The sequence below is a fragment of the Arvicanthis niloticus genome, chromosome 16 (genome assembly GCF_011762505.2).
Source record: "Arvicanthis niloticus isolate mArvNil1 chromosome 16, mArvNil1.pat.X, whole genome shotgun sequence".
In the NCBI taxonomy this organism is placed as follows: domain Eukaryota; kingdom Metazoa; phylum Chordata; class Mammalia; order Rodentia; family Muridae; genus Arvicanthis; species Arvicanthis niloticus.
Genome location: NC_047673.1, coordinates 31,054,433 through 31,070,716, shown reverse-complemented (window position 1 = coordinate 31,070,716; position 16,284 = coordinate 31,054,433). Strand labels below are relative to the sequence as shown.

The 16,284-nt window shown below is 38.0% G+C and overlaps 1 protein-coding gene across 3 annotated transcripts in view; it reads right to left on the bottom strand.

Annotated features, from left to right (window-relative positions):
• Positions 1-16,284, bottom strand: part of Micu3 (mitochondrial calcium uptake 3) — a 77,638-nt gene that overhangs the window by 32,888 nt on the left and 28,466 nt on the right. For 2 of the 3 annotated variants that reach the window (XM_034520552.2, XM_034520553.2), the window contains exons 3-4: positions 15,170-15,201; positions 1,808-1,886 (exon numbers count right to left, since the gene is read on the bottom strand). In XM_034520552.2, the coding sequence (XP_034376443.1) occupies positions 1,808-1,886; positions 15,170-15,201 (111 nt within the window). The remainder of the gene's footprint in view (positions 1-1,807; positions 1,887-15,169; positions 15,202-16,284) is intronic. The other variant, XM_076914042.1, reaches the window with a different exon arrangement.

Below are 16,284 nucleotides of genomic sequence, written 5' to 3'. Positions count from 1 at the left end.
TGAGTTACTTTAATGTGCACACAGGAAGGGAGAAAAAAGTGATATAAATGAAAATGGTCAAGAAAAGAGAAAATGCTGAAGATAAACTACAGATTCATAGTTCTTCCTAACTATAAACATATAAAACCAGAAGGAAATTAGAAGATCAATCCTTTGATTTACTTAAGGCCACCCAGAACAAAAAAAGTAACAAAGTCCAATACTACTGATACAGTAGTTGTAGAGTCTAAAGTAAAGAATAAAGAAGACATCCACTACATGACAGTAATCAGGAGGCTCAAGAAGGAGGATTGTAAGTTCACGTACAGCCCTGAACAGTTTAGAGAGCCCCCTGTCTTGAGCAGTGGAAAGAAAGGGAGAAGAACTGACAATTAGGTTTTGAATAATTAGGTTTTTAACTAAAGTTTTAAAGAACTTTCTTAAAAGCATGACATCATTAAATTACTATTTCTTGATCTATTATGTTTTCCTAAGTATTACATATTGCTTTTATAAGAAGTTGCTTAATATTTTTTACTAACAGCTAAGAAGATAAAATCCATTTTAAATTATTATTTAGTAGATTTAAATGTTTAGCTTTAAAAATTTGCCACCATTTAATCTGCATATACATGTAAATTAAGTAGTTCAGTGTTTTTTACCATCTAACATGCTGGCTCTAAACTCTTATTAAGGCCATGGTTTAACCTTTTCTTAGGAAAAATGGATTCCCTTCTTCTATGCACTCAGCTTTCTTCTTGTTGTTCTCAATTGTATTTGGTCCAATCTATATTTTCTTATAAAATATATTAAGGTAAAAAATTTAAAATTCATTATATTTACCTATTCCTTTTGAGTTTTAAATACTTCTATTATTTCACCCTAAAATAAGAATAAATTTTCTAAGATTATGTTTGTTTGTGAGATAAATCTTTGCTATGAAATGTAGTTTGGCTTCAGACTCAAACATCCTCCTTCTTCAGGCTCTAGAGAAGCTGAGATTAGCTCCCAGTTCTCCAAGGACTATTTTAATGTGCCTGAGCCCAGTGTTTAAATCCTAGTTAAAAAGAGTTGTTCACAATAAAAGACACGCATCTTTTATTCAGATTCCACATGAAAATTGGGAAATTCTAAAAGAAAACTGCAATTAAACCAAGACGTTTGTCTTTTTCTTTTAATCGAGGCATCAAGTAATACAGGATAGCCTTAAACCTACTATGTGGCCAAGGCTAGCCTTATGTGCCTAATCTTGCAATTGTCTTCCCAACACTGGTCTTATAGACATGTACCATAATACCTAGATATGCCATATAATTTGAGAACAAGCCAATGTTCACATAACCAACCACCTTATGGATACAGAAACAGGAAGCTTTTACAGTGAGTGTTGTATTTCAAATTTGGCTGTTAAAAAAATATCCCAAAGTTTTGTGTAGTCATTAACTAAAGAAATAACTATTAATTCCCTAGAAGCAAAATGTACTAGAAAACCAGTACTTGAATATCTAATATTTGTGAAAAGTACTTTCTATGATCAAATGTAAAATGCTCTTTTCAGTATGGGTAAAAATAATGAAGCTAAGGAGGTGATGAAATATATATATATATATATATATATATATATATATATATATTTGTGTATATAGTGATAACATAATTCTTAATCATACTATAGCAAAATAACATTATTAAAATAGAAACTTTTACCTTTGATGTTATATATATATCATTAAATATATAATATATTTAGTAAATGTATATTTATAAACACATGCAATTTTAAATCCATGTCAATACTAAAATGCATAGGCACATAAGATTAGCTTACCTCTTTCTTTAAGATTTCGAAAAAGCTTTGATGATCCCTTCCAAACTGGTGGAGTTTCTGAGAGCATCTGACTTAACTCCTATAAAAGAAAGATTGGAATACTGATTAGAAGTCAAATTACTTTCTTATGACATGAATCTTAAAAAAAAATAAGCATCCTTTCCAAGAAATTCTCCATTTAAATGATTAGAAATTTAACATTAATCATCGTATTCAGTACCTATGCTTCATTCCACCACAATATTTGCCCATCATATAAATAAATGTAAATAAATGTATAAAATAAATAGTAAAGATGCTGTATTAAACTTAATTAGTTATTCAAAACTTGAGATAAATTTCCTAAGTAGATGTATAGAGCCAGGATGACTAAGTTCAGATAAAAGACAAGCTTGGGTTCTGGAGCAAGGCACAAAGGGGCTGCACGCAGACATCCTCATTAAAGTCAGGTGACCAGCTGGCGCCACGTTCCTCTTTGTTGCTTGCCTGGATTTATCTGAGTTTGAGCAAAAGAAACAAATGAGTAAAAGAAGATGCTGGGAATGAGTAGGGAATTTTAATGTTGACTTAAAGAATCTTAATATTGGGTAAACTGGGAATATTGATTTATACTCATCTTTCTATAAGTAAATTTTCACTGCTGATGAGAAATCATTTGAGAATTTAAACAGGTGAATCATTGCTTATATAAAAATATTTGAATATATTATGTATATTCTAGAACAAATAAAATTAACAAAGCAATAACTTTAATAAGGTTGACTGTGAAGAAAACCAGTGAAAAGATTTGGTAAAATAATGAAATAGTTTGAAGCTTAAAAATTACTTTTCTCACTAACATATTTTTAGTAGCCCATTTTTTAATACAGAAACCCCTTCTATTTTTAGATCTGCTCCTTCTTTGTTACACCATGGTTTCCAATAACCCTGGTGTCATCTGGAAGCCTACAGAACTGCAGAGGAGCATTTCCTTTTGACTTTCTGAACTAGACTCAGGTTTTTCTCAGACTTCCAGGTGATTACTTTGCACATTCAAGTTTGAGGATACTTCAAATAGACTTTTTCCACAAGTAGAATTTAGAATGTGCTCTGTGATGTTTATAAACATCATTTTAAACTGTAAAACTGAGGTATCAGAAAATTAAGGTATCCACGGGATGTGAAAGCAGGTCATTTTTAGGAGCTTTATGGCTCCTGAAGCCCACGTGTAGACTCTAGCATTCAGTTCCTGCCTGGAGCTGCTTTATGTGCACTACAAGTAACAGATGCTGCACAGGATGAGCAGTATCTCACAGGAACCATGGCAACCAGGTAAGACTGCAGGCAAGAATGATAGTGAGAAACTGGGATGTTTGCCATTTAGACAAAACTAAAAAATATTTACAGTAAGGAACTAAGGAAATCTTCAATACATTTTACATAATTAAATTTATACCATTTGTTGTACAAATATTATTTTTCCCATTACAATATGTCCCCTAATCTCTGTTCTGACTTTAAAAATCAATTACCTTTATTAAGGGTCCCCCGTGTGATTAACAATGAACTCATAATAGCTCATTTAAGTCTACTAAGCAATCTTCACACATATTTTAACTTAGACCTAAACTGGATAAGTAATTTGCCTGCTAGGACATATTAGCAAATTATAGAAAATGATATTCATTGACTCCAAGTTTTTTTAAGTAAAAAATATTTTAGCATTTACTAAAAGCTTTGCATATCCATAACTCATGCTGAAACTTTGTTTCCTCATTCTTAATACCCGTCTTTTCTACATACTGCTGTGCTACATAAAATGAATTTGGCCTTTGTCTCCAACTCCTGGGATGAAGACCCCACCATGAGTCATGCTTCAGTGTTCACTACGCAAAGAACTGAACATGGTGCTTGGTCACCGGAAGAAAGGGTAGGAACCAGGAGAGGCAGAGACTAGGAGGCAAAGACAAGACCAGTCATTTACTCACTTACAATTCAGAAATGACCCAAGTCTAGGCAGGATGCTCACTGGAGCCCGATGAAGATGCTGGGAGAAGCGACAAGCCCTGTTGTACACGGAGAGGGCACTGCATGTAGATACTGTCAGTGCGCTCCCACAGCCAATGCTCTTCATGTACGCTGGCTTAGTTTATGTTCTTTATCACAAACATAGCACTTTCTAAGTTCCATATGTCACTTCAACCATTACTAAACCAAATGGGAGATTTAGGAAAATCCTTGAACTGTAACCAGTAAGGTCAGAATGTGGTGGCTGGGAGACCTTGGAGCTTGTGGTACACATCAGAAGAGAGCATCTTCACACTATGGGGTCAGATACTACTCTGGAAAGTACAATGTCAGAATTACACTGCAGTATTCCAAGTAGGGAACAAATATACAATTGCTGAATTAATTTTACTTTTCTAATGTTATACGTGTTTTAAAAGTACTTACATTAATTTTCTTAAGTATAGTTTTTTATTCCTAGTACACGCCTCTATTTGCTCCAGGAAAATTGTAGGTTCAGAAAAGAAAAATAACATTCAAAGACAAACCAAACTCCCATTTTATTTAATATTCTTTTAATTGAACCCTCGCATAGACATTTTATACAGCATTTTTATTGTAAATATTAAATCTTTACTCTCTAAATGCTGTTTTATACTTTACTCTTTGCGTTTTACATAATATGGACATATCTTTATGCCAATTGGCCTTAATTTTGCTATTAATGCCTTTAAAGTAGCTATTCATAACAGCACTTTGAAAGTCCGCTGTTTACAGTTTAAAAATACTAAGGACACAAAAGATGTTTGTCAGTATTGTATTCATCAACATTTATTTATTAATTAAAAAAATCTAAAATATAAGCACACATAGCCATCCTTCGGATCACTTGCCAAGAGTGAGGGCCTCAGTCATCATCCAGCACTTAGAGAACTCTACTGAGACCTCTGAGAGAATGGGTCTGAGTGAAACAGATAGCGTCTCACAATCAGGGCAATCAATTTCCCAGGTCCTAGAAAACGGCAGCATCCTACCACCTGCTGCCTGCTCAGCAATATCTGTTGGGTCTAAAGCTGAATATATAGACTCTAACACATTCATTTTATTTGTACTGCTATGTTATCTATGGTATGCTGGTTTACAATTACTTGATCCATTTCCCCAGTGACAATACTAGTTTGCTACTTTTTTCTCTTTCATTGTTCATGAGACATGAACATTAAGTATAAACATTTAAACATTTCTGTAGCATATGCACCTATAAACAGGATCTCATAATACACTGTGATTTTATCAGCCATTATCAAATCCTTCTCCAAAGAGAATATATCATCTATCTTTTTAATTGGTTCCTTCATGCCCTTGTTCATTACTGACACTCACACTTCTGGCAGCTAGCCATCTGGTGGGTGTGAAACAGGACATACTGCTTTAGTTTGCATATCTTTGGTTACTAGTGAGTTAAACCCCTTTATATGTACTTACTAGCTACTCTAGCTATGGTCGTCCATTTGTTTCCTATTGAGATGATTATCATTTTAATATCAACTTACACCACTTCTACATGACTATAAAATCTTTTTTTAAAGTTGTTTTTGGATAATAAATTGCAAAAACATTTTCCCATGCATCAAGTATCTTTTAGTGTTGTTTAGTGAAAATTTAAGTATTTAATTTAGTAAAATTTGCCAGTAATTTCCCTTAAGCTTTGTTTGATGTATCTTATCTAAAAAGATCCTGTTATGTAATGTTTGCTTTTTAACATTTAAAATTTTTAATCACAAATAAAAACACAATATTAAAACCAAACCAAAACAAAAACCCACACTGAGAATGTAGCTATTACTCTTGGTGATTTCTTGCTCCTCCAGGAGACATGTCTATATTTATTATGATACTCTTTAAACAGTTTTTTGAGTTGGAGCATTATAGACTTCTTTTAGAACTGCATAAAAGTTTTTGACTATCAAAATTTTTTACTCTATCAACAAAAAAAAGTTTTTACTCTATCAACAATAATCATATATTGTGGGAAGGCATGGCAAGGCCTTACTCTTGGCAAACACTCAGCCTTGGCTCTCCTGTCTACTATTCTTCTTTATGCTTACCTTCCATGATTCACTTGTCAGTTCTCAGAACTTCAAACAAGGCCTCATAGCAACCCACCTTAGTAACCCCCTTCCTCCTGATCTAGCCAACATCCTGCTAGATAGATGTTTTTAGAACCCCTGGTAATGGCAAGGCTTTATGAGAATAACTTAGTTAGACCCCACAGCTGCAGCTAGCTTTCTCCACCTGCAAAGCTCTCTTTCCTTTCCTACCCCTCCCCATATCCTATTTTTAGAGTATATAACCTGTGTGAACAATAAAAATTTTGCCAGCTTGATCAGACTTTTTAACTTGCTGTGCCTCCTTATTTTCTCACACATCTCAGTCCTCTCCACAGGGTCTAAGGGTCCCACTTGATTGTCCAGCTGGCCTGGACAAGTGGTGCCCATCGTGGGGCTCTGGGACCACTGGAGGGGATCACCACCCCACCTTCAAGTGGCAGTGGAGCCAGCATTCAGGACTCTGGGAGTTCCCCGACCCTGAGACGGGCATTTGGTGAGTAATCAGGTGGTGCATTATATAGACATGGGTAAGAATATTTCTCAGCAAGATTTATTCATTTCGGGGCTTAAGGATTCCCTTGAGACCCAGGGAGGCAGGGTTGAAGAGAAAGACTTAAAGAGATTTTTTTTTTGATTTTTTGGTTTACCTTTGTCTCTATTTCCCCCAAGAAAGAAGTATTAATCAGAAGAAGTGGAAGAGAGTTGGTGATTGTTTACAAGATTATTTTAAGACCTTTGGTCCAGAAAAGGTCCCTATTATAGCTTTTAGTTACTGGAATCTCATTCATGACCTATGAAAGACTCACAATAATTGGCCTGATGATCAAAATGTCATTGAAGAGGGAGAGAGGGCCCTACGTCAGAGTTCGTGCCCTCCTTCCGAATCCTCTTGTTTGCAACCACCCTCTCAAAATTCCTGTCCCGAGGGCCCCCCACTTGTAGAAATTTCTCAAAAGGTATCTTCAACTTTGCCCACTAAAACCATTAAAGCCTCCCCTCTTTATCCCTCTTTGACTGGTCTTGAGGATGAAGGCGGAGAGGAACCCCTCGATCTGGGAGACTCAGCAGCCCTTGACAAGGAGGCTGCTCAATATCCCAATCTGGACTTGCCCCCTTTCAAGAAAACTGTGGCTCTTTCAACTTCCCCAAATCCCGAGCCACTCTCTAATCAACTTCTTCCCGCTTTCTATCCCCTGCCACCCTATCTGTCTTCTCTGCTTGATCAAGTTTTTCTACCCCCCCCCCCCGCCCTCCTGCAGGCACGCTACTGCTGACTTGAGTGTCCTCACAGATTTGGCCCATAATTACCAGGAACAACTTTCACTTTTAAAACAATTAGCAGATCTCTCCCTCCCCACAGGCCAACAACATTCCTTTCATGATGAGCCCCAGTCGCTTAAGAAGAAAACTAAAAAGGCCCCTCACACAGCGGTATATCTGTTCCCTGAGACACAGGTGATAAGCCATCTTCTAGTGAGGCTCACCCTGATAAGACTATTAGTGAAGATGACGGAGATTCTGTGGCCGCAGCTGCCCCCACTGCCAAACTTATGGGTGAACCACTTTACAATACACCCGATGCCCGGAGACGTTATACATCTGGTCTCTTGGCTCAGGTTCGCCAAACAGCAGTGGGAGCTTGGAGGAAACTCCCATCTAGGAATACTGTTTCAGGAGCATTGACTAAGATCAAACAGGGTCCTAAGGAACCTTATAGTAGTTTTGTTAGCTGCTTGGAGGAGACAGCTCACTGCCTCCTCGGGCCTCAGAAAGACAACAACCCCTTTATTATCATTGAGCATTGTTTTTCCATTGTCTCCACCAAACACATACATGGCATCCTTATATGCTACGACTGTGTGTTTGCTGCGCTGGGTGCCCACGAATTGTTGCAGGGTGGGAGGTGCCGACAGCGATGCACTGTTTCGAAGGGTCCAAAGTTGAGCGTCAGGTACTCGACACTGTCTGAGCAGCTGTGGTCAAAGTCCACGCTCAGAGCCACCTTGGAGAGCACCCCTAATGTCAAGGCCCCAGGCCCAATGGGGCCTCCAGAGCCTCTGGAGCCCGCCATCCCGGGTCAATCTGGTTGCGGATTTACGGCCATTGACTAACATCCATCATCTCTTTGCAGCAAACTCACCAGAGAAATCCCGCATAAAACTTCCCCTGTCACCATAGGACCTAATCCAGCTTTGGTCCTTCACCAACCTGCTCCACCTTCCAACTCTCAAACCCTCACCCCACCCCACCCATCCACCCCTAACACCCCCCCCCCCCCGAGCGCCAGAGTTGACTCCCTCGTTAACAACAGTTTCTCATCATTCTTCTTCACACGTTGTCTTTTCCCTTGTAGAACAGACGTTTGCTGCCATCAATGATTCTCACCCAGAGCTCAGGCAAGAGTGCTGGCCAGGTTATTATTCTTCCCCTCCTTTCTATGAAGGAATTGCTATCCCCCATAATAATTTTACTGTCTCCACAGAACATAGTTCCTGCTGTTGGCAACATTCCTTCTTTAAAAGATTTTCTTTGGAGATGGCCTCGGGATCTGGTACCTATGTCAACCCTCCTGGGAACAAGCTGCCTCCTACCTTTGCTTGCATTATAATCAGACTCAAACCTCTTTTAACTTTACAGGCGACTTTTACCTTATTCCTCTTCAGGATACATGGTAGCCCTGCTCCTCTGGACTCATTCCATGCGCACACCTTACCACCTTTATGGCTTCAAAGGATCTTTTGTGCAGGTTCTCCCGTGGTTAGCCTATTACTCCTCAGATGACTTTTTCACTTATGGAACTAAGAGGAGCACCCTTCCTGGACCTCACCCTCAAGACACGATGAAGTTCTCCTCTGACAAAAGCAAGAGCTCATCATTGCAATGACCACTGCAGTCATCTTGGGGCTGGGGGCAGTGGGCCCTGGGACTGGAGTTTCCTCCCTTTCCTCTCCAACCACTGCTACTCTGAGCTCAGTGGCACCAATGATCAAGATGTTAGAGAGCGACAGGAGAGCATCGAAGCCCTTAGTGAGTCACTTTCCTCTTCAGCTAAAGTTGTCCTCCAGAATAGATGAGGCCTGGATCTCTTGCTCCTTCAACAGAAAGGACTCTGAGCCACTTTAAAGGAAGAGTGCTGCTTCTTTGCAGATAAATCAGGGGCAGTGAAAGACACCATGCACAGAGTTCGAGAGGGCTTAGAGAAAAGATAGAAAAAAAAAGGAAATAAAAGCGAGAGCTGGTATAAGAACTGGTTCTCTACCTCGCCTTGGCTTTCTACCTCGCTCCCTCCTGTCCTTGGACCTCTCATTGGCCTTCTCTTGCTCATTTCTTTTGGCCCCTGGGCCTTCTCTCGCCTTACTACTCTCATAAAGACCCAGGCAGACAACCTGGTGGTCAAGCCACAGGTCCATTACTTAAAACTGGACTCTGATGATGAACCCACTCCAGAAGTTGTCAAGCGCCAGCTCCAATGTGGTGCTTCAAAGTTCACCCCCCCCCCAATTCCCTAGAGCAGCTGCCTTTGTGGGACGTCCTAAAGGTGCCACTGATACCACTGATCCTCCTCTGTAAAGGGGGATGCTGGAGACAAAGTACTGCAGAGATACCTCTTTCTTTGCGCTCAAAGATGGGATCCTGAGAAACATGCCTGAATGCATACAGGTCACTCTTCCTGTCCCCTTGAAAAAGTGCCCAGGAGGCTGGGGCCCAGCCTACCCAACCAAGGAGTGCTTAGCCCTTCAGTATAACTCCTGAAACTCAAAGGGGATCAGGCCTCTACTTCCTCCTCAATGCTATCAGCGTTCTATTATACAGGGAAGGGGGAGATGTGGGAAGGCATGGCAAGGCCTTACTCTTGGCAAACACTCACCCTTGGCTCTCCTATCTACTATTCTTTCTGCTTACCTTCCATGATTCACTTGTCAGTTCTCAGAACTTCAAACAAGGCCTCATAGCAACCCACCTTAGTAACCCTTCCTCCTGATCTCTAGATTTAGCCAACATCCTGCTAGATAGATGTTTTTAGAACCCCTGGTAATGGCAAGGCTTTGTGAGAATAACTTAGTTAGACCCCACAGCTGCAGCTAGCTTCCTCCACCTACAAAGCCCTCTTTTCTTTCCTACCCCTCCCCATATCTTATTTTTAGAGTATATAACCTGTGTGAACAATAAAAATTTTGCCAGCTTGATCAGACTTTTTAACTTGCTGTGCCTCTTTATTTTCTCACACATCTCAGTCCTCTCCACAGGGTCTAAGGGTCCCACTTGATTGTCCAGCTGGCCTGGACAGCATATATTTTTTCAAAACAATTATTTTCTTTGGTGGGGTACAAGTATCAATCCCCTTGTTAAGAGAGTGAGCCTCCCTTTTCAGTACAAGAATGTCCCTAATTCTACATTTGGGTCTAACCTATTCCACACAGGAAAGCATGATACTCAGTCCTGCTCTTTCAGCTAAGATGTACTTAGCTGAAAGAGAGTTTACTCTTTTCTTTGAAATTCTAAGGTGGTAGGACTTGACACTTGGGTGCACAAGAATTATCATTTTTATTACATTTTGAAGGCAAAAGAGAAGGTACTACTTTGCAATTCTCTGAATTTTTAAGAAAAGCATTTCTGGGTGTCATCTGCACTGTGGCATTCTGGTAGCAAGGACTGAGTAGCTCATCTGCTTCCACTGTGCTCTTTTCTTCTGCACAAGGAAACCAGTGTTATACTGTATAATGGTCCCAAACGCAAGACATCTTCCGTTCTGGACCCAAGTTATGGTTATGTGGATTGAGGTATACTCCTGAGAATTAATGAGGGTAAAAAATATAACTAAAGGCAAAGACAAAATGAGCATCTACAATTCTATTTCCCAGTTCCCTAGAGCTTCTTACTTCTCTCCATTACTTTTGAGTGAGAAGACATTATTTGGTACTAGCAACCACTGATATGTCAATATTTATGGGTGTTTATAATTACAACCAACTGTTTAGTAGACTATAAATTTACTTATATACCTCTGACAGTATTTGATATATAATAGTTATTTATACATAATCATCATATATGTGAATGAATCACTAGTAAAAAAATGATCATTACTGGTATCTATGCTGTGTGAATACTGTATTTTTACAAATTTGCAATGATTTTTATAGTACATAATTACAGTGCTATATTATGATGTGTTTATTTTTTCTAAGCCTATGAAATATTTTTCTATGAAGAGGAAAGTTACTAACCATGATGCTTTGAAGAAAAAACAAAGAACACAAACTCATCTGTAATTAGCTTTTATATATGGTGGTGGGTTCTGAGGATAGAACTACCATAGAAAGCCCATTATTCTTACACATAATTGGGGCATCAGTCTGTTCTCTACTGGTTTACAGATCTTCCCTAAAATGCCTAGATCTGTTTCTGGATTGTTCTATTACCTATTACTCTTTTATTTTACCTAGTTAAAAAAATCCTTGTAATGACACATGTTATTTTAATTATCAATCTACTATTAATCTTTATCATTCTTCTAATATGAATTCCTTGCTCTCATTTCTAACACCTCTTTATTTCCTTTTCAAAACCATTCCAAATATTTTAGAGTTCTTACTCAAATGTTTTAAAATGTAAAAACTAAAGTATGTTTTCTTCATATTAGAGTAAGACCAGTATTAACACTAATATATAGATAATTTTTCACATACATATCATAAATAGTTTAGTACCCATGAATATGATACTATATGTTTACTCCTTTGCTTGAAAGACAACTATAAAATGTTGTATACTCTATTAAGTATATGTTATGTGGTGGTTTGAATGCAAATGGTCCCCATAGACTCATGTTTGAATACTTGAGCTCCAGTTGGTGGCTGGTTGGGGAAGACAGGAGGTGTGGCCATGCTGGAGAAAGTATGTCACTGGGAACCATTTCTGGGGTATCCTATGATGTTTGTTACTGTGAGTTAGTTCTCTGCCTCCTTTTAGATCAAGATGTACTCTCAGCTGTTCCTGATGCCATGCCTTTGCTTTGTCATCATGGACTTGAACCCTCTGGAATCATAAACTCAAACACATTCTTTTATAAGTTATCTTATTCGTGGTACTTTGTTACTGTAATGGAAAAGTAATTAAGACAAGTTTATACCAGAGAGTGGGCTGTTGCTGTGATATTCCTAACCATGTGGTTTTGGGGTTCTGGACTAGCAAAGTGATTGAGTAAACAGGTCTTAATGGTCCACCCTAGTAGAAACCTAGAAAGTTACAGTCCTGAAAGCCACATGAACCATGGAGGCCCAGCCAAAGAGACTTCTAAGGGAAACAACTCAACTACTGGTCATTTTTGTGATATTTTGAAACAGAACTGCTGATTTCCGCTCTTGTCCTAAGAATTATCCTGAGGCTAAATTAAAAAGCAATGGACTGATATTTTTCTGGCAGATGAGACTTCAAGACAGCCTAATATGGATTCCGTCACATGGTTATTTGGTATTAATATTATATAGGTCTACAATGAAAAACCACAAGTGGGGCAGAAGAAATACAACATGTACAGTTGGAAGAGAAGAATAAATCAGGACACTTAATGTCAAGTCAAAGCTTGTGCTGGAAGAGATATTACTGAGGAGAAGCCTGATCTAAAATAAATAAGGGGAGTGGTGTCCTCAGGGGGAGGTCTCAATCAGGTTTCAACTTGCAAAGGGAAAAGACCTAAAAAATTCCCCTCCTTAAAAGCAGCAGCAGAGGAATGCTGCTGCAATGTGACTCAAGGGCTCCATCCCAGTGGGCGGCGAAGCCTGGCAGCCTAGCCATGGCTTTGAAGTCATGAAGCATACACCAGTACAGGGGTTATACCGTTGTGCGTTAAAGAGAACAGTTGAGGCCAGGCACTATGTGACAGGTTTGTCCTATCATGAAGACCCTGAAAGGCCATTGTATGAAGCTGTAAAAGTGAAGCCTGGATTTTGTTGGAAACCAAAGATGTTAAATGTGCTGGAGCCATGAGATATCTTCCAAGGAGAGTTGGCAACACCAAGAGAAAAGTCTGGTGCAGGCTGCCAAGCTGGAAGGACAGAGCCATTTGAGCCCTCTGATACCAAGCACAAAGCTACAGGATCTGGAGGTTGCCCCTCTAGGTTTTAGTTTTGCTAATTCCTTCACTATGCTACAAGGCCTCACAATGGAATGGCAATGTATATTCTGTATGTCAGAAGTATGTGATTTGCTTTTGATTTTACAGGTGCTTATCAGGAGGAGACTATCTTGAGTCTCAAAAGAGATGTTAGACTTTGCTCTTTAAAATGGAGTTGATACTAAAAGACCACGAGGATGTCTAAAGTTGGACTAACTTGATTTTGCATTATGATATGGCCACCAGAAGGCATGGGGGCCAGGGAATGGAACATAGTAGTTTGAATAAGAATGGCTCTCAGAGCATCATGTTTCAATATTTGGTTTCTGGTTCTTGGCTTTTTGGGGAGCATCAGAAGGTGTGGCCTTGGGGGTTGGAGAGATGGCTGAGTGGTTAAGAGAACTGGCTGCTCTTCCAGAGGTCCTGAGTTCAATTCCCAGCAACCACATGGTGGTTCACAACCATCTCTAATGGTATCTGATGCCTTCTTAGGATATGTCTGAAAGACAGCAACAGTGTACTCATACACATTAAATAAATAAATCTTAAAAAAAAATAAGGTATGGCCTTGTTACAGGAAGTATATCACTGGGCATGGACTTTGAGGTTTCCAAAGACTTGTGCTACTTTGAGTTAACTCTTTGCTTCCTGCTTTTGGATCAAGATGAGGGCTCTTAGCCCTTTCTGCTGCCATTCCTTTTCTCTACAACTATCTATATGCTTATGGTTGCTATCCACAACCATAAATAATTTCTCTCCTTGGTCATTGTGTTTTGTCACTGAAACAGAAAAGTTTATACCAGAGAGTCTAAGAAGTTAACTAAGTAACTTAAGTAATAAGTAACTAAGATGGTATACTTATGAATACTTGATAGATTTTGTGGCTATTATGCAACATATCTTGATACAGTTTTCTAATTGCTAGTATCAATTTATAATTATTATCAGCATGTTATTAACTTTGATTCATTTATTTTTATATATAGCAGAACTTGCAAAACTCTTATTAGATATCAACTTTTTAAATTGTATTACTTGTTACTATTTTAGTCCTAACCCTACTCTCCATCCTCCGCCATCTTCCCCTCCTTTTTCTCCCTCACAGAGTGTATTTTATGGCCACAATGCAGTATAGGAACCTGGCTTCTTTGGAGACAGGCCTTTCAGAGACATCGCTAATTTCATCATCTGAGATCTTCTTAAGTTATTAGAGGAAAGACCAAGTGGAAACAGTGAGAAGATGGTCACAGAAAAGGAGAAAAGCCAGAAGAAACCAACTTGCTAATGCCCCAGGTCACTGCATGACAATAATGCTGTTTCAGCCACTAGGCTGTGGTCCTTTATCAGGACAGTCTAGAATTCTTAGCTCATGAGATAGACAGTCCTCTGGCTGTGACACAATGCACCTTTACATTATATTTAACTGTAAAGACAATGTTTCTCAAGTTTCACAAGTAAGCTTGCATTTGCCATTACAGGTTTTTGAGAAAGGAAATTAAAAATAGCCAATCATCAGTACATTAGAAGCCAATTTGTGGTCCTTGCCGATGACAGTCCCTTCCATCTCTCCAAGAAGTGATTATTGCCTGAACGTTATGTTAATTTATCCCTTTGTTTTGCCAACTGTGGTTGAATCCTTGAACACTTTCATCTTATTTCCCTTTAAGTCTACTATCCATTTGCTTTTTTAAAACCATGATGACCAGCCTATGAACTTTTGACCCTCTTTTTTATGTAACTGATGGTTTCTCTAGTTATGAATTTCTTCATATACTTTATGACTTTAATGTGAATATGTTAATGTAGAATTTAACCTCAGGCATGGAACTGTGGGGTATGGAGTCTGTATATCTTCAATTTAGTGGATAATGCTAATTGTTTCTAAATAAAGGCTACTAATTAACATTCATGCATTACAATCACCATTAATCTTTATCTTTACTAGCCCATGGACTGCCCACCTTCTTTATTTTCTGACATTATGAAGACTAAAAATACCACCATTATATGACTTTTATTTATAAAAACCACACACACATATAAAAACACATAATTATATAGAATCAGATAACGTGCATGTGTGCTTACACATGTGTGTATCATGTGTTGCGTACATGCATATGTTGTATACCAAGAGCTTTAACTTACCTGTTTAGAAAGTGACTTCCACGTTTTAGCAACTAAAATAAATATAAAATAATTAGATGATATTGTATGTAATGTATATCCAAATATAGTAACCATATAAAACCATATCTTAAAATTAAGCTTTTATGTTCAAAAGAAAAAGGGTTTTTTACCCTCATTATTTGACTCTAAGATATACTCTTTTCATGTTATTTGTTTCTAATACAGTAACTTTATAATCAATAACATCAGTGTAGTAGGAATTTTTCCCATAACCAAATTCATAAGGTAAATTAAGCTACAACTATTTTATGGGACTTAAAGGACACTTCTGACACTATTTAATGATACTTATAAAACATTCATCTGGAATCAAATGCATTAGTATTTCAGAAAATAATTCATAGGTGAGGTCTGTGCTGGATAAAAATGACAGAGGCAAAGAGAAGAAGACATAACAAGCGTGCACATCAAATTAAAGGAAGTTCTTATCCAATTTGAATTCTTCCTTCTACACTTAATCTTGTGGGGCAAAAGTGTGGTAGCTGAATACAATACCATGTGTTTTTTTTTTTTTTTTTTTTTTATCGTGTCAATATTTCACTTTAATCAGCAAAGCGCTGGGACAGATGCACAACCAACTATATTGCAATTGTCTCCAAGTTGGTAGCAATTAAGTTCTACAGTATCCTTGCATAAGGAAAACTGGTGAACTATCTGTATTTGTTTCTACATACAATTCTGTATAATTAATAATATACTGAATTTGAAATTATAAGGAACACACTGCAATGCAACTCTCTCTTGAAGGTAATAAATATATTAACTCATCTTGAGATCCAAAGGGGAAGAAAAATTTTATAAAATTTGGAAACTAATTTTTTTGAGATCAATTTCTCTTCTATTTCATAACAAAATCTTTCTTTATCCAAGTAATCAAGCAGTAAAATCACAGGAATTTTGCATGTAACCTTAATTATGATACTGTACACATAATTTTGCAGTGGCCCTTTTAAATGAATAGAACAATGAAGTAATAGTTCTGAGAGAGTATTAAAAAATCCCACACAAATACATGAACATGCTCTTACGCAATGCTCAGAGACTATTTATCCAGCAAGGAAGTTAGATTTACT